This window comes from Juglans microcarpa x Juglans regia, chromosome 3D (assembly GCF_004785595.1).
Source record: "Juglans microcarpa x Juglans regia isolate MS1-56 chromosome 3D, Jm3101_v1.0, whole genome shotgun sequence".
In the NCBI taxonomy this organism is placed as follows: Eukaryota; Viridiplantae; Streptophyta; class Magnoliopsida; order Fagales; family Juglandaceae; genus Juglans; species Juglans microcarpa x Juglans regia.
Genome location: NC_054598.1, coordinates 24614028 through 24641264, shown reverse-complemented (window position 1 = coordinate 24641264; position 27237 = coordinate 24614028). Strand labels below are relative to the sequence as shown.

The 27237-nt window shown below is 34.9% G+C and overlaps 1 protein-coding gene, 1 long non-coding RNA gene and 1 pseudogene across 2 annotated transcripts; 1 reads left to right on the top strand and 2 right to left on the bottom strand.

The window, feature by feature from the left end:
- Positions 1-7014: 7014 nt before the first annotated feature.
- Positions 7015-9895, bottom strand: LOC121256421. Its single transcript, XM_041157215.1, has 4 exons — positions 9319-9895; positions 8943-9095; positions 8638-8843; positions 7015-7400 (listed from the first exon to the last, which is right to left on the bottom strand). Exons 1-4 carry the CDS (start codon positions 9769-9771, stop codon positions 7193-7195), a joined length of 1020 nt encoding a protein of 339 aa, XP_041013149.1. The 5' UTR covers positions 9772-9895; the 3' UTR covers positions 7015-7192.
- A 1590-nt stretch (positions 9896-11485) lies between these two features.
- LOC121255170 lies at positions 11486-16851 on the bottom strand (annotated as a pseudogene).
- A 157-nt stretch (positions 16852-17008) lies between these two features.
- On the top strand, positions 17009-17972 carry LOC121256420. The gene is made up of 2 exons (XR_005938988.1): positions 17009-17439; positions 17619-17972. It is a non-coding gene; the product is annotated as an uncharacterized LOC121256420 (long non-coding RNA).
- Positions 17973-27237: the final 9265 nt, after the last annotated feature.

The window sequence follows — 27237 nt, the reverse complement described above, 5'->3', positions numbered from 1 at the left end:
GTTTTTGTGGTTGACGAGTTTGCCCTTAGGGTTTGCGAATGACAGCGAGTAGTTACTAGTGATGGAATTTTGAAATGGGCTTTTATTATATAAGGCCTAACGGAGGAGGTGTTGGGCCAAGAACGATGAGTCTGTGAATCTGTGATCCTTAGTCAGTCCATTAAAATCCATGAAAATTAAATTAGTAAAAATTTAAGAAACACAATCTTTAGATATATCATATATACCCTGGGATTTATTTTTTAAAATAGTGCTATGGTTATAAAAATATATTCATAAACTAACGTGATTTTTTTATTAAAAAAAAAAACTAACATGATTTTATGTGATACGTTAAATTTATTTGATAATAAAATTAGTTTTACTTTGATAATCCAATTGTGAAAAGTTATCACTTATCTACTTCGAAATATATGAGCAACTTCCTGCCTATCATGCATCAAGATAGCAAATGAATAGTGATGGAGGGGAGAAAGAATATGGGAGACACTCAGGTCGAAACTCTCTCTTCCAAATCTGAATGGAACCTTGTAAGTAATAGTTGTATATCTTTTGTAGCTCTTCTATTGAATCTGGGGTTGTTGCCTTTACTTGGAAACTATGGCACAACATATAAATGTTTTGAATTTTGTTTTGTACTGGTCAGTACGGTCGAAATATACCGTACTGACCGGATAGTCGGTACATAAAAGTATATTGTTTCGTACTGACAATAAAATTTTGGCCAGTATCAACCGGTACATTAGATTTCGGCCTTTACTTCTTCTTTTTTTCATTTCTTTAAACTGCAAGCTCATTTTTTGACCTCCAACTCATACCAAACTATTTAGAATTTATATATATTTATATATAATTTATTTATATATAGACTATTCTGAAATGATATCAGTACCGAAATATCTCGTTTCAATAATTCTATCGAAATGGTATTCAAAACATTGCAACAAATTGCCTCTGATTGACAGAAAACAATGCGGAATCCAACTGGCTTTAACGTGGTTGCTGCAAAAATTACTCAGAATTTGCCACTCATGTCTTCATGGATTGTATTTTAGCATAAAAATTGTGACGATTCCTTTTCTTCTATTTCTTTTGGCAGGCTTCCCATGTCGTCTCTTATGATTTGAAAGACAAAGCTATATCCTGGTTATCTTTTTCAAAAGTTCTTATCAATTTCACAAGATTGCTCAGCTACAGCCTACTTCCATCCATTATTTTTTGGGAGATTTCATTGGCTAGAAACAAGTCAAAATTTGGAGGGGTGCACATCTCATAGCAGACTGTTATCCAAAACCTTTCAAGTTGGATTAGAAAGCTTAGTTCCTTATTAAAGTATAGTCACCTCAAAACAAGTTCCGCTTTGGCTATTGAAGTAAAAAAAAAAAAATGTTTGATCAAATGGTTTTCACCTACCATATGGAAACTCAAATAATCAAGAGTCGTTAGGATGGCCGAATGCATATGGCCTGATGGAATAACACCCAAACCTTCAAAATGGAGGTCTTATGTTCGACCCCCTCCCTGAATAAAAAATACAAAATAAAAAAGTCGGTAGGATGTGTAGGTGTCCTAAGGGCACCTATCAATTCTTTCATTATCGGTTTCTATCATCGTTTAATTAGGTATTGACATATGGAATGATGTTTTGTAGATTTAAAAGTGTTTTCCATCCAAATAGACACAGATATATATATATATATATATATATATATATATATATATATATTAATTTTGTCAATATATCTCTTCATTTTATTAGTCAACAGTTAGACCATAGTGAAGAAAAAATTGAAAGCCTTGTTTCTACTCAGACTACTAAGCTTGAAGAACCTTTGATTAATTTATCAAAAATAAGGTAAGGCTTAAGTCCCAAGACTAAACAAGCCAAAACTCTTGATAAAATTAATTAAATACTTTCGAATCTAAAAAAAGAACCATCTACTAGTACTTTGAATAGCAAAGGTAAATGAGTGATTTATGATCTTTCTTCAGAAGACTTATATGATTCTGATTCTTCTGTTGATAAAATATTGTTTTACTTGAAAATTTTTTTTGGCAAAATTGATTTACAAAAACCTTTATTAAACGATTTTCTTCAAAAAACCTAATCCCATGAGTCTTACAAAAAATTAGTATTTCAGATCTACTCATTCTGATTTAAAGTTCAAAGAAAAAAAATTTCAAACTCAATTTTATGTTTCTGCTGATAAGTTGTATGAATAGAATATTAATGGATTATCTGAACAAGAAATCTTCAATAAAATGAATCAAATGTCTATGGTTGCAAATGCATATGTTAATAATAACACTCTTGGTCAAACTGGGATTGTTGATTTATTAACCACCGGATTCCCTGGTACTCTTCTTTATAAGTGGGATAAACATCTAACTGAAGAGTCAAGATAAACCATAAGAAAAGTTGTTAAACATGATGATTATAGTATACCTATTTTTTATGAAACCATAAGACGGGATATCTCTGGTGGTGTTAATATTTTGATTTATATTATTGTTAAATATTTTATTAGAACTCCCTCCAATATTAATAGTTGTATTAGTGATTATTTGAATAATTTAATATGTCCTACTATGTCTGATTATAGATAGTACCAAAATGTCTTTCTTTCTAAAGTAATGCTAAGAGAATATAGTCAGACTATATTGGAAAGAAAAACTTATTAATGGATTATCTCATTTATCTGCTCACAAAGTTAAGGACGAATTTACTGATATCTCGAGACTTCTTAATTATGACAATTACATCTATAATGATATCATCAATACAATTAAAAAATTTGGTATTAGTATGTGCAATGATAAAAAAAAAAAATTCGTCAACATCTGAAGAATAGAAAAAAAGCCAAGTATGAGATGAGAGATTTTTGTGAATAATTTAACCTTCCTCCTATTGCTCATTACGGAAAAAAGCAAAGACATATTGATAAATCTCTTAAATACAAAACTCACACTAAGAAAAAACTATAGTAAGCATGATAATTTTTATAAGAAAAAACCTACTGATTTTTATTTTAAAAAAAAAAATCCCCTGTAAGAAAAATACTTTTCAAAATCCTTCAAAAGAAAAATGTTATAACTGTGGCATGTACGGTCATTTTTCCAAAGAATGCACCAAAAGCCTAGTAAATTTCAAAACAAGCTTAATCAATTAAACATTAATACCAATGATCGTGAGGAATTGATTTGGATTTTAGAATAAAAATCCTATGAATTATCCGATATCAATGAATTCAGTTCAAGTGATTCTGATTATCACTCATAAACTAAACTTTCTGATTTTCTTAATATTAAGCTTGGATGTAATGATTTTTGTTGCAAACCTTTGAGTAAAATAATCAATGTTTTAACTAAAACTGAAGAACATTAAAATCTTTTATTAACTTTGCTCAGCCCAATTGTTAATCTCGAGCTCAAAGAATAATATCTTTAAAAGCTCAAGAAAATCATGGTTCATCAAGAAGGTGAGAATTCTAAATCCAAAATTAGTTTTGAAGAAACCCTGGGATGATTTGATAAGAAAAAGTCCAAAAAAGTTTCTACTAATAATTTATAGCATGAAATTGTTTCTATTAAAAAAGATATTGTTGATCTCAAAACTGAGATAAATAATATCAAATTTGACAATAACTCTTTTAAACAATAATTGTTATGTTTAAAAATTGATAAACAATTTGATCAAAATATTCCTTTCGACAATGATGAGCAACAAAATGATGATTCTGATTCTAGTCAAAAGGAAGTTCCTCCTCCTGATAACAATCAAATTTGTTTAATCCATCATATTATTTCTCTCAACTAATTTTCTAAAGTTACTATTATCGTTCGTCATGAGTTTGAATTCATTGTGGTTGTTATGATTGATTCTAGATCGGATATGAATTTTATCCAAGAAGGAATAATTCCTAATAAGTATTAAGAAAAATCTATTGAAAAATTATTTTATACTAATGGGTCTCAGATGAAGATCAAGTATGAGCTTAATAATGTACATGTTTGTCAAGATAATGTCTGCTTTAAAATTCATTATATACTTGTTAAAAATATGACAAATAAAATCATGCTAGGAATTCCTTTTATCTCCTCTTTGTATCCATTCCTTTCAGAACATAATGGCATTACTACTAACCATTTCGGTCATAAAGTAAAATTAAAATTTCATTTAAAGTTTGATATTGATACTAATAATTGTTTGAAATCATTGGTTTCTGCTAAAACAAAGCATTTGAATTTCCTACAACAGGAAATCAAATATAAAAAAAATTAGTTAAACACTTATCTAATAAGTTGTTACAGTAAAAAATTAATGATTTTAATAAAAGACTGGTCGATGATGTTTGTTCTAATCTTTTAAATGCCCTTTGGCACAGAAAAATGAATGCTATTTCTTTGCCTTATATTAAAGATTTTTCTGAAAAAGATTATTAGGAATAGTAAATCTCCTTGGTCATGTGTTGCTTTCTATATTAAAAAAAATGCTGAGATTGAGAGAGTGACACATCTCCTAGTCATTAATTACAAACCATTGAAGAAAGTCTTAGAGTTGATTAGTTATTCTATCCCTAATAAGAATGACTTGATTCTTAGGTTAAGTAATGAAGTAGTCTTCTCCAAGTTTGATATGAAATCAGGTTTTTGTCAAATCCAAATTAGCAAGTTAGATAGGTATAAGATTGCTTTTACTATCTTCTTTGGCCATTATGAGTGGAATGTAATGCCTTTTGGGCTCAAGAATGCTCCTAGTGAGTTCCAGCATATTATCAATGATATCTTCAATTCATTCGCCCATTTCACCATTATTTATGTCGATGATATTTTTATTTACTCAAAGTCTATTGATGAACATTAAAAATATTTGCATTCGTTCATTGACATTATTAGACAATATGGTCTTGTTGTTTTTGCTAAGAAAATCAAACTACTTCAAACCAAAGTGTGATTCCTTGGTTAAGAAATTTTTGAAGGCAAGATTCGACCTATTAATCGTGCTATTGAGACAAAGGTTTCCACTTAATTATGTCGTTGAGTTTTACAAAGACATAAGGAAATATTGTAAACCATTTTTGAGCGATTATAGTCCAACCCTCCTCCTTGGACTGATATTCATACTTCTATTGTTAAGTAAATCAAGACACATGTTAAAACTCTACCATGTCTAAGTATCCCTACTACTAATTCTTTTAAAGTTGTTGAAATAGATACCTCTAATATTAGTTATGGTGTCATTCTGAAATAGATTATTTCACAAGACTCATATGAGCAAATCTTTCACTTCCATTTTGGAGTCTGGAATACTGCATAAACTAATTATTGTACTATTAACAAATAAATTTTATCTGTAGTATTATGCATCTCTAAGTTCAAAGTGATTTACTAAATCATAAATTTTTATTACGTATTGATTGTAAAAGTGCTAAATATGTTCTAGAAAAAATATTTGAAAACATTACATCAAAACATATTTTTTGCAAATGGCAAGCTATTTTAAGTGTGTTTGATTTTGATATTGCATATATTAAAGGATACCAAAATTATATTCCTGATTTCCTTACTCTTGAGTTTTTGTAGAAATGATGAGTAAGAAAAAAGAAAAAAGCAAGATTATTACTCTTCAAATTCTTGATAACAAACTTGTTAAACATGAGTCTGCTACTCCTCTTGATATTGCTAACAAGTTTATTACTCTTGGTAGTATTCCTATTATTAAGCCTACTTCATTTTCAACTGCTCTTAATACTCCATATAATCCTTATGTTAAATCTATTACTACTACTAAATCCCAACTCTTTTATCATGCTTCAAAAACTGAATATGTTAAGAAACTCTATGCCCAAAGTCTGTTTTACATTGAACGCAATTGGTCCATGTACACTGATCCCTTCAAAATTGCTTCTGATTTTTTTCTTCTTGGTTTTCACTAGATTCCTAAACATCCTACTAAAAATGTCCAATATTATAATGTTATTCTTCTACAAACAGAATCCCTAATAATCAAACCCAATACGATAAGATTGATAAGACCAAACTAATCTACCACAGTGCTTATATATTAAATCTAGTTACTGAAGAAGAATGGGGAACATCCCTATACTTACAAAAAAATCCTAACTTTGGTGTTGCTGACTACTATTTTGATTACATTGATGCTTGGTTCAAATTCATATTATTCTATCTTGGTTTCTTAATTTTGATAAGAAATTTAAATTTGGTTTTTGAGACAGTGATATCAATTTGACCATATTCCAAAGTCTTTCCTGATAAATTTCAAATTGCTGTTAAGAGTTTTGCTAATGTTTTTAAAACAGATCGAAAGAGCCAGAAGTTCCCATACTTTCTCCATTTTTGCAAGAAATACAAAGTTCCTTAGATACTAAAATGGAGTATATACTAGCTAGGTGCTGATGACATTTAAGCACTCCCTGACTGAATTGGGTAGCCTTTGAAGAAGTTCAACTGTGCAGCAATGGAGTTTCCCATTGTTTTGGGGGGGGGTGGGGGGGAAATGAGCACGTGCACAGCCCACCGAAGACCCATAAAAGATTGAAACCTACTATGTCAGAACAGAAGGGAGGAAGAGAGAATCTACAAAAAGGAGTTGATCAACCAATAAAGCTGGAGGAGAGATGACATAACGTAGGAGGGATGAGACATAAACTAATAAGATAGACTAGAAGAGAAGAGGCATTGACTTCATTTGGAGATCTGGAAGGAAGGGAAGAACAGAGAGCTCCAGACTCTATGGAAGCAATTGTAGAGAGCTGGAGAGAGAGATTATAGTGGATTTTACACTCCAAATTCGTGGTTGTAGACCTTAGTGCCGCACCACATAAATATTGGTCTTCTTTATTTCCTGCAATTAATTATCAAGCAAATTATGGATGAACACCTTAAACACACTACCACCAAGAACAACCATGCGAGAGGAGAGGGTCATTCATATTGTCAAGGCCAGAAAATGTATCAACACCCACCATGCAGTAGTGTTAGTAAAGAAGGCACTCAAAAGAAAAGATGAAAGAATTACATTCCACAAATTATAGGAAATGTAAGAAATACATCTACTTCATACATACAAGCTTAAAATTACAATATAGAACGTAATACCAACCTATTTACCTATATTTTTTAATGAACACGTCATGAATGGACAAATACCGATACTATATGCATATATGATTCATCTCTGAAGGAAGAGGGCAGCTCCAACCAAGCCCAACCATAATGTCAAAGCCACCCAGAGAGGTCTACTGTTCTCAACTCCACTAGGAGGCCGCCATACCAGAAAGTCACCAAGATAGTCTCTGGATGATGGAAGCTGATTGGTTGTTGACCAACTTCTCCTTTCATCCTTGTCCTTGTATTTATCACTCCATGTTCCAGCATAGCTGCAATAATCACGCACAAACAACACATCCAATTACTTTCTATTATTACTCAAAATGTCGCACAGATCAGAGTCTGAAACATGAACAGTCAGTAAATGCAAATTCAACATTCAGAAGAAAAGGCAAGAGTCAAGACCAAGGTCCTGGATGGCATCAATCAAGGCCAAAGTCGTTGAATCTATGAGCAAGAAAAATCAGTGATGAAAATATTTGCTGAAGGTTGAATGCATTCACAGATGCTCCGTTTCAAAACTACATTCTGTAGCTCATTAAAAAAGCCAAAGCTATTTTGCTCCTGATGCCAGTAAATGGCCCATTGAGGATGAGGACATCAAATTCAGTTATAATCACATGGATTAGCATTAGATTTCAAACTTTTGGAGATCCATTAAAAAAATAATTGTGCACCAGAATATTAAGGCAGTACCTAAGTAAAATTACACTTAGATGACTTGATATTGTTCTAGGAGCCCCTCATGGTCCTTAAATACGTTGCAAAGAAAAAAACCTCCAGCATCGTCAAAATGTTTAGTGAGACTTGGATGACATTAGCAAGGTTAAAATAAATAGATTTCTACCAATCTCAATGGGGCTCTTGAAACATTGACTGCATTTGTACAAGGACCAAAAGACAGAACCTTTAGTCAGCAGATTAGGCACCGCCATAGCCCAATGAAGAAGGAAATAATCAACTTAATACCAGCAATGATCTAATGTGGTCCTATGAAACAGAGACTTGAAAAATTTCAATTCACTAGTCTTTAAAGTCCAAAGAGCAGAGACTAGCAGGAGAGTCTCTCCATGATCTTTCACCACAAAAAGCTTCATTTTCAATGCCCGGCATCCATTCAATGCCATCTTTTTTATCTCATACCATACTGAAGACTGAACAACAACCCAATCTCAACGGGAAAAAAACAACACAAAACTACATTATAAATAAATAAATAAATAAATAAAACCTCTATTCGTGAAATGAACGGATTCTTTTATTTTTTTTATATGACGGGAAATCATTCCACGGCAGAGCCCACAGGACTCCTCCATGAAACCTAAAATCCCGGGAGACTTGCACAGCAACCCACTACCATGGCAGTTGGAGCACATGCACACAAGTTTGCCCTGACCACTTGGGCTACCCACGGGTGGGTGTGAAATGAACGGATTCTAACAACCAGGAAAATCAACAACCAGGTTAACATGCAAGTTATAACTGAATGAAAAGAATCAAATTTACCTGTCATAACTAGAACCAATGAGCGGTATAGTAACCATCTCCTCTTGGGAAATCTTTAGCTTCGGTGCCTGCAAAATGTAACGAAGCTCTGCAGCTTGGCGTCGGATGCTGACACTTGGGTGCTTCCTTTCCAATTGCTGGTAGAGGTCAATACAATCTGCATGGCGGTTATTGGCTTCGTACGCCATAGCAAGCCATATTTGAATCTGGAAACACAAAAATCAATCAGAATCCTTTCGTTTTCAGTCGGTGACCAAACCATCTCCTACCCAAAAGAGAATTTTCGCAGCGGGTACTACACCAACCTCACCACCAAATAGTGTAGGCCTAGGGATGATAGTGAGGGCACCTTCAAGAAACTCAATGGCCCGTCCGTACATTCCTTTTCCATAAGCCTTTTGGCCCAACTCGAACATCAGCTGTGCCGTGGCTCTCTGCTCCGCCTGTTCCTTAGCCACCTGCCTCTCTCAGACCCAAACACAACAAAATCTGATTACACTTCGTGGCCAAAACCACTATAACCAATCCAATAAACAAAACCATACCAAGGCTCCGCAAGCCAGGTTACAAAAATATACAAAACTCTGAAAATTTTACCTCTAGAAACTAGAACAACGAAACACCATAGAAAGAGACTAAGGAACCAAACAAATCACAAAGATTTAGGATCCACCAGCTAACCTTTTCGAGCTCTTTTTTAACTCTCATCCTCTTCTCCTCCTCGGTCTCTTCTTTACCCTCGCCTTCACCATCCTCCAGTCGACTCTGCAACTCCTCCGCTTTCTTCTCCAACTCCCTCCTCTCCTCGATCTCCTTCACTCTCCTCCGCATTTCCTTCTCCCAATCGAACGGCTCCTCCTCTCCCTCTTCGTCGCTTGATCCCGCATCGAAATCCACGCCGTTGACCTTCGAATTCGCCTTGCCACGGGCAACGACTCGCTTGTTCCGAGCCTCCCCGTCCGAGTCGAAGCTCTTGGAAGGAATAGAAGCGTAGTAGGAAGCGAGAGGGTCGGATCTCTTCGGCAGGTTCAAAACGACGTCGAGCGCCACCGGACGGCTCTTGCGGTCCGCTAGTAGGGTCCGAGGCGAGGCCAAGTCAAGCAACAGAGCTAAATTTCCGAGAACGACGGCCATGATGCCGGAGGATAGAGCGGAGAGAATTGAGGGTGAGGGATGGGGTTCCCGCTGAAAAGACAGTTGGGGGAGAGATATTTAGGCTGTTGAAGAAGTTGTAAGGACAAAAATGCCTATTCAGTTGCTTACTATGACTTGGAATATTTTTTATTTTTCGTAGGGATGCTATCGTCCGAAAGAATGTGAAACGTGGCGTTATGTGGACGAGAGCCGTGTGGCAACTGTTGCACCGTCGGGCTTTCTCGCGGAAAAAGAAGCTTGATTTAAGTTGAACACGTCACCGAGAAAATCTTCGGGTTTGTTGAGTGAACAAAGTTACAAAGATACGATGGCGTCTCAAGCATTAAGGAGCATTTTTAACGTTTTTTTTTTTTTTAATCTTATTTTTTAAAATATATCATTAAAATTTATTTATTTTTATTTTATATATTGACTTTTATAATATATCATATATCAATTTATTTATTTTTTTTCTCTATATCATTTACATATTATATTTTTTAAATATTTATTATTTATTTCAAATATTTTCTACAACAATAAAAAATATCCTCATATCTTTTCATATTTACAATATCTACCTATATAATTATGTCACATTTTAAATTAATCCAAATTTATAAATCAAATCAAAATTTAAATTGATTCAAAATATAAGAAAAAAGAGATTATATTATAAAAATATTTTCAAAATATATTATGAAAATATTCATTTTAGATAATTTTGAAAATATATTCTCAAGATAATTGTGACAGAATATTCAATTTAGAGAGCTTACTGAACGTTGATGGTTTTCCAACTACAATAGGCTCCTTCTCGGTTGATGCAAACATAGTAGCAATACACATAGCGTTGGAAATTTGAACCTCTCAAATTCACCTTCCAGAGTCTACACTTTGCAGAAATATTAAAAAAAATAGAAAAATAATAACAACATAAATATTTAAGTGGAAAACTCTTCAATTAAAGAAAAACCACCAGATCTAAAGAAGAAAATTCATTATGCAAAAAATTATTACAATTATATTTTTTCTCCTCACCCCAAAGACACCCACAAAGCTACCTCACTATCAAAACTTTGACTTTCACCTCTTCTCTTTCTTACAAAAGAACAATAGAAGAATTTTATTATAACCACAAGTTACTAGCTAAGTTTATGATTCGTGCATTTCATCAAGAAAACTAAGCCTCCTTTATATAGGCCATGAGCCTTACCCCTGACTCTTCTCCCACCAACGTGGGATTCAAAGGAGCAAACCCAACACATAGGAACTACACCCTGCACCTGCAAGTTTAATCGTAATGAAGAAAACTGGCCACTTGCAAACTTGGCCAAATAAAATAAAGATTGAAAGTGAAAGAGAAAAAAATAAATAAATAAAACACCAGGCCATTCTTGCAAATCAGTCATATGTCCAATTGCATCACGGTTGGTAGCAATAAAAAGGCATCCGTGATGACTTGCACCAATATTCGAGATGAAAATGGCTTGGAAGCCGAATGGAAATACACACACGATGGGTAATATGTTACGAGAAATAATAATTATAGTTATGAGTGTGTAAGTACTATATAATTATTTTAAAAAAATGAATATATAAGATACTCACATGAAAAAAAAAACAAAAAAATTTAATAGTGGATCACACTCATTTTCAAAGCGATTGCATGACACTTGTACGCTTCACGTCTACATATAGCATTGCTCATATGTTACATTACTGTCTTTTCGTGTTCAAAGAGGCAATTTGTTTCCCATGGTGCTGTCTTTTTGCCATCTTCCTGCAATATCTTGATTTCATCAGCATTCATATTTTTGAGAAACCCGTTCTTTTCCTAACAGAGCAGACCAGCCAACTGGAATGCCAAAACTATGGACTGGCCTTAAAATCACCTCATTTTTTGAATAAAGACTCGAGTGGAATTAGATAATATTGGTTATGTATCTTATCTATTAAGTTCAGAACTTCAATTTGTAAACAAAATAACAAATTAAATTACCGGGCAACCAAGACCTTTATACCCAACAAGCTAGCTCTTCCAGTATAACCTCCCCACCTATCGCATAAACCTGCGGTGCCACATACAGTCCCTTCCAATATTTTGTAACAACAAGGCATGAAATGAGAAATACTAGTTCCTTTAGACCACCACAACCCAGTTTTACTGGACAATGGTACTAGGATATGTTTCTTTGGATGGGGAGTATGTCATTCTGAATAGTTTTAAGTGGCATTGTAGGCTACCGATTCTCCAGTCAATTAAACAACTTACGAGGTAGTATTCTCTCTCTATTTTAAGGTACATAAATGGGTATTCGAAAAGCAAAATAAATAAGTGAAAAGAAGCAGCAAGGAACCTTTTTTCCTCTAGAAAAACTACTGACCTTCAAGAACATAGCAGCTGCAAAGGATGAGCTGAATATCTCATCCTAAAGCCCAAAAAAAAAAAAAAAAATCCCATGAAAAAAAAGAGAGAGAATCAGCTTTAAAAAGAAAGAATCAATTTATGAAAACGCTAATGAAATTAGAATCGGATTTAAAGAAATAACCTCAGTGACTGAAATTCCCAAAGATTGGAATTTGTTAGCATAATACTTCCTCGACTTTGTGGAATTATTGGTCACCCACTCGAAAAAGGAGGAGCGACAAGGAGAATTTTTTTAGGAGCTTTACCTCAGGCGGACTACTGGATGCTTGAACTGGAAATGTAGAGATTTGAGACAGCAAACTGTGGTTGATGGAAGATGAGCAGAACCCAACTGTGAAGAAGGGAAGACGCGCGAAATAAACAGACGCTGGAAGGGGCTGAAATGAAATAAAGTGAAATTCGGTAGTGGAGAAGAAAGTACATAGAGGGAGAAATGAATTAAAAATAAATACAATTATAAACAGGAGTTATATTATACAGAAGTCTTACATTCTGCCCATCACTTAAAAAATATATAATTTTATTTTCTTATCTTCATATTTTATATTTTATATTTCATGAAATATAAAGGTAAAATTATAAAATTATATATTTTTAAGTGATGTACAGGAGTGTGAGACTTATATTTAGAATTTTTCTTATGAACAGTCCATGCTACATGTAGCGGTAACACTGTAGCAACGAAATTATAGATAAAATATAAAGGCCATTGGACGGACTTTTGAGCTGATTTCTTTAAATTTTATAGAAATATGGATATTACATAACCCATTAGGAATGCTCTAACATCTTTCTTTTATTTTAACAATTTATAGTCATTTCTCCCTTAACTTTTTAAAAACAAATATATTGATTATAAAAATAAATTTATAAATAATTTATTTTAATAAATTATAATTTAATTTTTTTATTATAAAATAAATATATCACATTTAGTTAAATTAATTTCTTTAGTGGATTTTTATTTTTTATTTTTTTTATTTTTTATGAATCTATTACCGGGTTTTTCCTCTACTCCAACTCATTTAAAATAGATATATGATTTCATTCTTAAATATATTTTACAAAAATAAGTTTACAAACTTTATAGATTGTAAAATTCTGTTTTATTATAAAATAAATATACGTAACACATCAAATCATATTAATTTATAAATTTATTTATCATTTTATGGATCTGGCACTTCTTTTAAAAAAGTTTCCACATGTTCTTTGAGTTTGTAATAAATATACATTTATTTAACGAAGGAATACATTGTTAGATTCTATTAAGATGATAAAATTGATTTTGAGTATTTTAAATAATAATATAATATTTCATTTTTCTTATATGTTTAAATAAAATATTGTTCGTTGATGGAAAACGACAACTTATTGATATATATGAATAATAAAATATTAGATGACATTTGTTATATAAAAGAAAACTAGCTATTATACGACTTTTGTTACGTAATAAAAAAACTAGTCATTTTCTAGTCGTTGGAACTTGGAATGCATCATAAGTTATTATAAAATAATTGATATATTCAAATTTTAGAACAAATAAGAAAAACCAAAGCTCTCATTCTAAAATATATATCTCTCAATCTTGTAATTCTAAATAAAAACAGTGTTTTTGAGTTGTTCTATAAAAATGCTATTGTAGAACAACGAGAAGAGAGGGCTTCATTGTATCTTGAAAACAATTTTGTCAATACTTTATAGCACGTTGAAAGGGGACAAAATATGTTCTAAAAAATCATCATTATTGGAGTCCATATATTTATTATCTGCCTTCGTGATTCTTATTTTCATTATAATTTTCTAACAGTTTTAGAACATATTTTGTATCATTGAGGCAATGCAGTCCATTCAAGTGATGAACCAAGACTCTGTTTGTCTTGATCAATTCAATGGTCAGAACTTCATTATCTGGTAGCAAAAGATGTTGTTCTTCTTCACTATTTTGAAGCTTGCATACATTTTGGAAGTGACTTGGAGGCAATTCCCGATCCTACTCCAGAAGAAAATGTTGAGTTGAAGGAGAAGCGAAGGAAGCGGAAATAGGATGACTTTCTATGCAAAGGCCACATCCTCAACGCGTTGTCCAATTTGATATATGATGTCTATCCGTCTGCTACTTCAGCAATGGATTTATGGAAGAGTTTGGAAAAAAAAATATAAAATCAAGCAAGCAGGTATTTAAATGTCTATTATTTCAAATTTTATGGATCTTAATATGAGTACCGACAAGCCAATTTTAACCCAAGTATATGAATTATTGCTTATCGTTGGTGATCTTAAACCGAAGGGAATTGATATTTTTTCAAAGTTATTACGCGTTGAAGAAGACTTTAGGAATAAAGACAGAAAAAATGATTCTTCTTAAATGAAAACAAAGGTTAATCAAGCAGAAGAATAAGCTTCATGCAAAAAATAATAAAAAAGTTGAAGAAAAATGGCCCTAACCCCAAATATCATAACAATAAGAAAAAAAATCATTGTTTTGTTTATGGCAAGCAAGGGTATCGTTCCTATCGATGTCAATATAGGAAAGAAGAAGTGAATGCCATGATCGATGATCTCGTGGCAACGATTTGTGAATTTAACCATGTGACATTCAAGGGTGGCTTGATACTGGAGCTACAATTCATATCTCGAAGGATAGAAGACTTTTCAAGACTTATGAAAGGTTGATGATGTAATTGAAGTGAAAATGGATAACAACATTCGAACCAAGGTCATTGGAAAAGGAACCGTTGTGCTAAAGTTCACCACTAGAAAAGTTTTGACTCTTGTCAATGTAGACCATGTTTCTAGCACAACAACGAATTTAATTTCTAGTGATCTTTTGAATAAGAGAGATTTTAAGTTTGTATATGAATCGGATAAACTTATTTTATCCAAGAATAGGGTGCTTGTAGGGAAAGCCTACTCTTGTAATGAAATGATTAAATTGAATGTAAAGGATGAGAATTCAATTTATGTTGTGTCTTCTTTTAATTTATGACAAGGTAGATTATGACATGTAAATTATAGTTCTATAAAATATGAGGATAACTTCAGACCGGTCGGTCTAATAAACTCAAATAACAGCCTTCCAATGGGTTGTTGAGAAATAGACTCCTCATTTTAATTCTCATGTGCTTGCACCCTACGTGAAACCCCACACCCCCCAATGCCCTCTCTCTCATCTCCCATCCTCTCGCATGAAACCCACCCCTTCTCCACCCACCCTTCTTCGAAAAGGAAATTGTAACCCAACTCACTCGATCGAAGCCACCATCGCTGACCCTACGTGAAACCCCACACCCCACAGCCCCCTATCTCCCATCTCCCATCCTCTCGCATGAAATCCATCAAAGAGAAAATAACTCCCAGACCCCCCCCCCCCCCACCCCATTTACTTACTATGCGTTAAATCCTAATTCTTCAACCAGATAACGAGCTGTTTCTGTCGAAAGAAAAAACTTCTCTTTAACATCTATAGTTCTGGTTGAATATAAACCAAAACAAGCATACAAAAAAACTAAAAAACGAAAAATGAAGGAGCTATTAAGAAAAAGAGAAGGGAAAATAAACAATTCAAATTCCCAGGTAATTGTCGACAAAAGTATTAGTGGATTTCAGAAAATCCATGCAAAGAAATGAACTTGCAGCCTTTGAACGATGCATTTCAGTAAAAACGATGCTTATTTTAATTTGAAAAGCAATTTGTTCCAACAGAAGCAGTGCTTCCTTGAGTTTGCCCTCTTCTCCTTTTGCAGGCTGCAATGGGACATCAATATGGCTTAGGTAGGGCGGTGGCTTAGACGAGACAGAGGTTGGGTTGTGCTTTTGCAATTATTTGTGCGTTTGCATTTGATAAAAAAGTTTGTAGCTCTGTACTTGACTTGAGAGAGAGAGTTCGGAAACGAAGGATGTTAATGATAAACCTTCAGCAACTGATAAGTACCAACAACACTCATCCCTTCCGATAAAGATGCAACACAGTACTTGCAACACAACCACTATTTTCTAGATAGACTTCTAGACTTCTATTGTAATTAAACTTCTATTTCCATTGTACTACCTATGCTTATAAATATGCAAAGCCTGCACAATATTCAATAGGCAAAATATTTAAATTCATCCAGATATTATCACATGGTATCAAGAGTCAACAAACTTACGTCAAAATCTCATGGCTGAATCTTCCTCTGCTTCTGATATGTCCCCCCTGTTTCTTCACGTACCCCCCTATACCACCACCTACGACCACCTCTGTTGTTCCCCTTCACAATCTCATTACCATTAAACTCACACGGGACAATTATCTTCTATGGAAGGCGCAAGTAGTTCCATATTTGAAAGGCCAACATCTCTATGGCTTTGTCGATGGCAATTTCATCTGCCCACCCTTGCTTATAAATTCCCCTTCAAATCAGCCAGTACCCAATCCAGCCTATACATCTTGGATGCTTCAGGATCAACTCATCTTGAGTGCCCTCAATTCCTCATTATCCGAATCAATATTGACTCATATAGTCAATTGCACCAGTTCTCGTGATGTGTGGTCCACTTTAGAAAACCTATTCACTGCTTCCTCTCATGCTCGGTCCATGAACCTGCACTACCAGCTTGCAACGCTCAAGAAGGGCAGTTCCACCATAGCTGACTATTTCCATAAATTCACATCTCTTGCGGACACCTTGGCTGTTGCAAATCAGCCGCTTAATGATTTCGAACTTGTCTCATTTTTTTTAGCAGGTCTCGGTCTGGAATATGATCCGTTTGTCATCTTAGTTTTCTATTCAGGATCACTATGGTCACTTACTTATGAGCTCCGCCTAGAGCAGCATCAACCTACTGTAGATCTATCAGTGGCTGGCACAAATTTTACTGTAAATCTTCCTTTTCTCGTCCAAACCGAGGGGGGCGTTCTCAATCTTTCTCTGGCTATCGAGGTGCAACCAACACCAACTCTTACAGAGGATCACGAGGCAGTGGGCGTGGTCGCTCTCAGCCCTCCAAAATGGTTTGCCAAGTATGCAACAAAACTGGTCAGACTGCTCTCCGTTGTTACCACAGGCACGATGACAACTATCAAAGTGAATCATCCAACATACAAGCCTATGTTGCCTCGTCATCTCAAAATTATGATCCTTCTTGGTATCCCGACATTGGCACAACGCATCATCTCACTTCTGACTTTGCCAATCTCAATGTTAAAGCTAAGGAATACACTGGATTTGATCAGATTCGAATGGGTAACGGTAATGCAATTCCTATTCATCAGTTGGTCACTACCCGAATATCCACACCAGAATTTTCTTTCTTATTACACAACGTTTTACATGTTCCTAACATCACCAAAAACCTTATTTCAGTCCAAAAATTCACTACAGCCACTAACACCTATTTTGAATTTCACCCCACTTGTTTCTTTGTAAAGGACCAAGCAACAGGGACAATTCTACTGCACGGGCCGAGTAAACATGGGTTGTACCGACTCTTACCCATCACAAAGTCATCTCCTTCAGCTCTCATTGGTGAACGTACCTCTTTCTCCCATTGGCACTCTCGCTTAGGCCATCCTGCTTTCAACATTATTCGAAGAGTCATCTCCCAATTCAACCTTCCAGTATAATCCAATAAGTCAGAACTTACATGTTCTTCATGTTTAAGTTCCAAAATCAAACAATTACCTTTCTCTCGGTCTTCTAGTCGTTCCTTGAGTCCTGTTGAGTTAATTTACACTGATGTATGGGGTCTTTCCCCTATTCTTTCAAATAATGGAAATCGTTATTACATTACATTTCTAGATGTTTATAGCAAATACACATGGTTTTATCCAATTTCTTGCAAAAGTGATATTACTAGCATTTTTAACAAATTCCAACCATATGTTGAGCGTTTCTTCAATTGTAAAATAAAATCCATCCAATTTGATTGGGTGGTGAGTTTTGCCCTCTATCCAAAATTTTTGACACCCTCAGCATTGTTCATCTACGTTCCTGTCCTCACACGCACCAACAAATTGGTGCCATTGAACGAAAGCACCACCACATTGTTGAAACTGGCCTTGCACTTTTCCATCACAGTCACATCCCTCTAAACTACTGGGATGAAGCTTTTCACACTACATGCTATCTAATAAATCGAATGCCCACCTCTCTTCTTCATCACAAATCACTTTTTGAAACTCTTTTTAAACTCACTCCTAATTACAGCTTTCTTCGTATTTTTGTAGTGCTTGCTGGCCAAATCTTCGACCCTACAACTGCTATAAGCTCCAACCTCGCTCTACTTGTTGTGTCTTTCTTGGCTATAGTATTCATCACAAAGGCTATGAGTGTCTCAATCCCTCCACTGGAAAATACGTAATCTCCAGCAACGTCGTATTTGATGAATCTCAGTTCCCATTCCAGACTGTAACTAGGGGTGGGCTTTGACTCCAACGGAGTCGGAGTTGTCGTTTCCGACCTCCGACTCCGACAAAAGTCGGAGTCAAATTGCCCCTCTGACTCCGATCGGAGGTCGGAGCTTCGACATCCGATCGGAACTCCGAACGATGGTCGGAGCTCCGACTCCGAATGAAATTTTCGACCTCCGTTCGGAAATCAGCAACATATATATTTTTTTATAAGTGAACCATCTACACATATTTGGTTTATTCAAGAGTTTTCAATACTTTAAATATTCCTTCTGATTTTGTTACTGAATTTTGATTATATCTTTAATTTGTTTTATGTCTGCCTAAAATTTAGCATTAAAAGTGCTCATGACTTATGAGTCGAAAATTACACAAATTTTTAACTGACTTTAACCCTTGGGTGCACTACAAATTGATGGGATTCAGATTTTGGCAGTTAATTTTTTTTTTTTTTTTTGGGAGGGGGGGATTAGTTTGCTTTTGTCTCTAAAAAGTCGAATTAATGGATGTATTGTCTGTGCTCCTCTCCTTTCTATTTCCATAATACGTATGTCTCTATAATATATTCCTAAACCTCTTCTTTTTCTTTTGATTTCCCATTTCTTTTTTCCCCTTCGTTTGCAAGTCTAAGATTCATCCCAAATATCAATATGCACATATTGATATTTGTAAAAAAAAAAAAAACACAGCATTCACGTGTTGAGAAGATCTCTTACACATTTTATCAAACACTATGCATGCATACACAACAAATTATAAATCCATCATACATTTCATTAAACACATTTTCTTACTACAAATTTACAAAATCAATTCATAGGAATCACAACAAAATACCAATTCACAAGAGAGTGAGAGACGTTTACATAAAATTAATTAATTAAACTACTAAATTTAATTCTAGGGCTCAGAAGTTCGGAACCCGTCACTCTCATCGTAGGCTGAAGCTCGGCTTGAAGTCGCACGGAGGAGCAACGATGAACGGCGGCAACGGAGACGCGAGAGCGACGTGAGATGCAGCACGACAGCAGATCGCGGAGTCGCGGACGCAGCAGACGAGGTCACGAGAGAGAACAAAGAACTGAGAACTGAGAAGGATGAAAGAAGGGGGCTCCTGCATTTTGGCCCCCTCCGTTCCATAAAACGATGCCGTCCCACATTAACAAAACCCCCAGGTGTAAAACGACGTCATTTTACATCTGGGTTTTGTTAAAAAAAATCGGAGCTCCATGGAGCTCCGAACTCCGACTCCGACTCCGACTCCGACTCCGACACTAGGTTCGGAGCTACTCCGAACTCCGACTTCGAAATCCGACCACTCCGACTCCGTCGTAGTCAGAATCGGAGCGGATGTCGGTCGGAGTCGGAATTTCTAGAATTTTACCTAGCTCTAACTGTAACTCATATTTCTTCTCAGCCAACTAACTCATCTTCTCATCAAACACTCTCTATCTCACATGTACAGCCCAGGTTTGATACTGGTCGTCCAGAAAATTGTCCATCCATATGCACGTCATCTTACTCTCCTCAAGCACCTAACCCAACTCAGACACGTGTAACACCATCATCAACCTCACCCTCAACCACTCTTGAACTTGAACCTGAATTACCTACTCCACTCATACCTACGAGCACGAGTTATTCCACACACCCCATGATAACTCGTGCTCGTAAGCATATAATTAAACCCAGAGTTTACACTGATGGCACCACCCGCTACCCAATTCCCAAAGCCCTCATTGCCGAAACGCACTCTGCTCTGGTTGAACACACATGTTATTCTTCTGCTGTAAAACACTCTGAATGGCGTCAGGCCATGAATAATGAATTTGATGCTCTGCTGCATAACCATACATGGTCCCTTGTTCCACCAGATAAAGCTCATAATGTTATTGGGTCAAAGTGGGTGTTTTGGATTAAACGAAAAGCTAATGGCCAAATTGATCGGTACAAAGCGCGGTTAGTCGCAAAGGGTTATCGTCAACAATCTAGTATTGATTATTTTGAAACTTATAGTTCTGTCATTAAACCCACTACCGTGCGCACTGTGCTATCTCTAACCTTCTCGACAGGTTGGTCAATCCGTCAAGTTGATGTTCATAATGCATTTTTGCACGGGGAACTTTCTGAGGAAGTGTTCATGTTGCAGCCTCCTGGTTTCTCTCATTCTCAATATCCACATCATATTTGCAAATTACATAAGGTCATCTATGGCCTCAAACAAGCTCCAAGAGTATGGTTCTCTAGATTGACAAACCAACTACTAGAACTTGGTTTTCGTGGCTGCCAGTCCAATTCTTCTCTCTTTATACAAACCACAGATACCATCACTACTTACATTTTGATCTATGTCGATGATATCATCATCACTAGCTCCAAGCCCTCTACTATTGACGTCTTACTACACTCCCTATCTGCATCATTTCCAATTAAAGACTTGGGTGGCTTAACTTTTTTTCTTGGCATAGAAGTTGTCTGCGACAAAGAAGCCATTGTGCTCTCACAACATCGTTACATTCTTGACTTGTTAAAAAGAACAAATATGATTGACGCTAAACCAATCGGTTCCCCCATGGTAACAACAACAAGTCTCTCGGCATTTGATGGTGAACCATTTTCAGATTCTACTTTATATCGTAGTTCCGTTGGTGCTCTACAATATCTCTCCATCATTCGCCCAGATATTGCCTATTCTGTCAACAAGCTCTCACAGTTTATGCAAGACCCCAAGTTACCTCACTGGCAATCCGTCAAGCGACTACTTTGGTATCTCAAACAAACACTCACATTTGGTCTTCGAATATCAAAATCCTCCAGCACTCAACTCCAAGCATTCTCGGATGCGGACTGGGTAGGCTCGCGCAATGATAGAAGATCCACAGGTGGTTTTTGCATTTTTCTTGGTAACAATCTTATTTCCTGGAGTTGTAAAAAGCAGGCAACAGTTGCACGTTCTAGCACTGAGGCTGAATACAAAGCCTTGGCAAACACAGCTGCCAAGTTTCAATGGCTCAAATCTCTGCTGTTTGAACTAGGTGTTCCTCAAACTAAGACACCAATATTGTGGTGTGATAACATTGGCGCTACGTACCTATCGGCAAACCCAGTTTTTCATGCCGGCATGAAGCATGTGGAAATTGATTTCCACTTTGTCTGCAATATGGTAACTCAACAATGGCTTCATGTTCAGTTTCTGTCTACTCAAGATCAGCTAGCAAACATTTTCATCAAAACACTGTCTACTACTCGGTTTATGACTCTCAGGGACAAGCTCAACGTGGTGTCCACCACCTTGGGCTTGAGGGGACGTGTTAATGATAAGCCTTCAGCAACTGATAAGCACCAGCAACACTCATCCCTTCCGATAAAGATGCAACACAGCAACACAACAACCGTTTTCTAGATAGACTTCTAGACTTCTATTGTAATTAAACTTTTATTTCCATTGTACTATCTATGCTTATAAATATACAAAGCCTCCACAATATTCAATAGGCAAAATAATTAAATTCATCCAGATATTATCACAAAGGAAAAGTTGGATGGCAAGTATGGAAAGAATTAGAGATGGCCTGGGAGAAGAAAAGAGGGAGAATCTAGTGTATTGATCTTATATGGCTTTTGTGTGGGCTTGCTTACGTGGAGGAATTGTATTGGATGTTGTTGTTGCCTTAACATCGGTCTGACCGTTGGTCCTGATAAAATATATGTCTAATCTTAGTTTGATTTCTAATTTTGATGATAATGTTAAAAAATGTTAGATTTGTGCTCAATAAAAAATAACTATAAAATCTTTTCAAAGTGTTGAGCGTAAATTTGAAATTCTTAAACTTATTCATAGTGATGTTTGTGATCTTAAAAATGTTGAATCTTGTTGTGGTAATAAGTATTTTCTTACGTTTATTGATGATTGTATTAGATATTCACATGTTTATTTGCTTAAGAGTAAAAATGAAGTTTTTTCAAAAAATTTGATTTACAAAGCTGAAGTAAAATATCAACAAGGAAAAAAAGATTAAGGTCTAAAGGTCTGATTGTGATGATGAATATTTATCAAATGAGTTTACTAAACTCTTTGAAACTTATGGGATAAATCACCAAGTTATGGCCCCTTACATACTTCAACAAAATGGTATAGTCGAAAGAAAAAATAGAACTCTTGTTGAGATGATGAATGCTATGTTTTTAAGTTTCAGTCTTCCTCTTAACTTTTGGGGTGAAATAATTTTATCCGCTTGTTATATTTTGAATAAAGTGCCCCATAAGAAAGTTTTAAAAACTCATTTTGAACTATGACATAAATATTCTTCATATTTGAATAGATTGAAAGTGTGGGCTGTTTAGCCCATATTAGAAAACCAGATCTTAAAAGATTAAAATTGGGTTTCAAAATATATAGATGTGTTTTTGTTGGATATTCCCAAATAGCATGACTTATAGATTTTTGAACCTAGATTCAAATGAGATATATGAATATAGAGATGTTGAAGGTTTTGAAAATTTGACTAAGTCGGATTTTCGAAAGAATGATTCTTGTGTTCATATCCCGAATGATTCTTGTGTTCATATCCCAAATACTTCTGAAAATGAAATTGAGCTTCCTAGTGAGTTTGAACTAAGGAGGAGCAAAAGACCTCGAAAAGAAACATTATTTGGACCCGATTTTCTTATCTATCTTGTAGAAGGAGAAAGAAATGAGGTGAAAAATGAATTTAAATTTGTTTTTAACATTGAAAGTAATCTTTTATCTTACCAAGAAGCTGTGTTATCACAAGATGTCATTTTTTGGGAAGAGACTGTAAATGATGAAATTGAATTAATAGTTTCAAATTAAACTTGAAAACTAGTTGATTTACGGTTCAAAAGCAATAAGATGTAAGTAGATTTTTAGGAAAAGCTTAATGCTGATGCTCTATTAATAAATTCAAAACTCTTTTAGTGGCTAAGAGATATAGACAATGAAAACGTATAGATTATTTTGATACATATGCTGTTGTTGCTAGAATATCCATTATTAGAATTTTAATTTCTCTTGCGTCCCTCAATAATCTAGTAGTTCACTAAATGGATGTAAAAAACTGTTTTTTAAAATGGAGACTTAGAGGAAGAGATTTATATGGAGCAATCCGAGGGTTTTATAATGGCTAGTCATGAAAAGAAAGTTTGTAAATTGATTAAATCGCTTTATAGTTTAAAGCAAGCTCCTAAACAATTACATGAAAAATTTGATAAAATAGTTTTATTTTATAATTTTAGAGTGAATGATGCTGATAAATGTGTTTATTATAAAATAGATAATAATGATTGTGTGATCATATGTTTGTATGTTGATGATATGTTAATATTTGGAAGTAATCTTCAATGTGTAGAAGAAACTAAAAGGTTTCTGTCCTCAATATTTGACAAAAAAGATATTGGAGAGGTTAACATGATTCTTGGAATCAAGATTGTGAGGACAATCAATGGTTTATCCTTGACACGGTCTCATTATATTGAGAAAGTGATCAAGAAGTATGGTCATGAAGACCAAAAATCAATCTTAACTCTATATGATCTTAGTCTTAAATTGAGAGAAAACACATGAAGATGTAGATTCCAATTAGAATATACTAGTGTGATAGGGAGTTTAATGTATGTTATGCATTGTACTAGACCTAATATTGCACTTCGTATTGGGATGTTAAGTAGATTTACTAGCAATTCAAGTAAAGAGCATTGGAATGCTATTTCTCAAGTTCTAAAATGCCTGAAAGGGACAATGAATTACAATTTACACTATCAAGGAGAACCCGATGTATTAGAAGGATACAATGATACTAATTGAAATAGTGTAGAATCAAATTTTAAGTCTACAAGTTGGTGGATTTTTACGTAGGATGAGCTGCGATCTCATGGGGATCAAAGAAACAAATTTTTATAACTCATTCTACAATGAAATATGAGTTTATTATTTTAGTAGTTGCATGTAAAGAAATAGAATGGTTTAGGAACCTGTTGGTAGATGTTCCAATTTGGACAAAACCATTTCCTGCATTAACGATTTATTGTGATAGTGAGGTAACCTTGCGAGTAGGTACAAGCAAGATGTATAACAATAAATCAAGACATATTAGTTTAAGGCACAATTATGTGCACGAATTACTCAATAATGGTGTGATTAGTTTTGAATATGTTAAATCTAGTCAAAATTTGGTGGATCCGTTAACAAAAGGCATACCAAGAGATATGATTTATAAAACATCAATGGGAATGGGGCTGAGGTCTATAAATTAAGTCACCTACGATAGGAACCTAATCTTGGACTTGAAATATAGGCAAGGTTCAATGGGTATCAACAAGTCAATAGAGTGATGATTGTCTAATATTGGATAACTGTTTAAAAAGAAATTATCCTTTTACACCCAATTTCAAAAAGATGTATTCTAATGTTAATAGTTTCTGGAGTTTAAAAGATGAATAGAACTCTTAACAAGTTCATTGATTAATTTTGTCGAGGTGAAACATGATCACCTTAGATGATCTTACTTATATGAGAATGGAAGTGTGGCCGCTTCGTATGGTATTGACGATGCCTAGAGTTCTCATGAAACTGGGATATGCACAAGGCCATAAGAGTGCAAGCTAAATTAAAACACTTGGAGAATTAGAAAATAATTGCTTGAATTCTATTCGGCTAGTCTAATAAGGTCATCAGTTCAAGATACGTTCACTTATTACCTTGACATAACTTTGATATAATTACATTAGGTAAAGGTTTAAGTCCAAAAGGCATCTTTATCGAAACAATTTATTTCTTCCATATGCATAATAATGTTTTTGTTAATTATGGTTTCAAATAGTGGGAGAATGTTAGATTTTATTAAAATGAGAAAATTATTTTTGGGTATTTTAAATAAGAATGTAATATTTTATTTTTTTTATATGTTTAAATAAAATCTTGTGCATTGACGGAGAACGTCAACTCATTGAAATATATGAAGAAGGAAATAGTAGACGACATTAGTTACATAGAAGAAAACTAGCCATTTTCTGGTTGTTATACAACATTTGTTATGTAATAAGAAAACTAGTCATTTTCTAGCCGTTGGAATGCATCATAAGTAGTTATAAAATAATTGATCTGCTCATATTTTAAAATAGATAAGAAAAACCAGAGTTCAATATTATAGACACAAAAGGATTATACAAAAATAAACTCATAAACTGACTTGGTTTTGCGTGATTAGATATACTTTACGATAAAAATAAATTTATAATCTGACGAATTATATCAAATCACCTTACTTTATAAATTTATTTTTATGTAATATGTTTGTTAGTAAAATATTTATGTTTTTCCATCCTTTTTCTTCTACGCAAACAAAGTGTTGCCTCTTTTCATCATCTCCAAACCATATGATGTTGATATCAACCCCAGGTCCCTTACTGGGGTTTGCATGGAGACTGATTTTAGAGCTGAAAAAGTGTTTGTTGAAAGTTGGCTCGAGCCAAAGTTTGCTCGACATACCGCTCGAGCGAAACTCAAATCCGAGAAGTTCGCTCGAATCCCGCTCGACACTCCGCTCGAGCGAGACAAAAACCCTAGTGTTCACTCGACACTCCGCTCAAGCGAAGTACGTAGTTTTTGCCAAATTAGGTTTCCAGCGCCATTCACTATAAATATATCATATTAGACTTGTGTTGGACAGCCTCAAGCATTTTTTGAGAGAGAATAATTGTCTAGTGAGTGCATATTGTGTGAGAGAGCGAAAAGTCTTAGAAAGTGTGAGTTGAGATTGAGTACTTGTAATCTCCTTTGGTTAATAAGATTTCTGCAGCTATGTGGATGTAGACAATTTGCCGAACCAAGTATATTGTGTGTCGTGTTCTTGATTGTGTTGCTTTTACTTTATTTGTCATTGTTGGTGTGTGTGTTTGCATAACATTTCACAACAACTGGTATCAAGAGCCAAGGTCGGATCTGAAGGAGAATGATGGCTGGAGATAAAGTGAACGCATCGGGATCGAGAAGTTCGACGACACTGATTTTGGGTACTGGAAGATGCAAATCGAGGATTATCCCTATGGGAAGAGGATTCACTTTCCATTGTTGGGAAAGAAGCCGGAGAACATGGCTGATGCTGAGTGGACCCTGTTAGATCGACAGGTTCTAGGTCTTGTTCGGCTGACTTTGTCCAGAACAGCGGCATACAATGTCAGTAAGGAGAGAATCACGGTGGATCTCATGGCGACTTTGTGAGGTATGTATGAAAAGCAGTTTGCGAACAATAGGTGCACGTGATGAAGAAATTGTTCAATCTGAAGATGTCTGAAGGTATATCTGTAGCCCAACACTTGAATGAATTCAATACGATCAAAAATCAATAATCTTTGGTAGAGATTGAGTTTGATGATGAAATTAGAGAGTTGATTCTGTTGTCATTGTTGCCAAATAGTTGGGAGGCCACTAGGATGTCTGTGAGTAGTTCAGCCGGTAAGGCAAAATTGAACTACGATGACATACGTGACATGATGCTTGCTGAAAAAGTACGTATGAGAGACTTGGGTGAGTCCTCGGGTTCTGGATCGGCCCTGATTGTTGAAAATAGGGGTAGAGGATATGACAGGTCAAACTCCAAGAGTAGAGGGAAAAGCAATA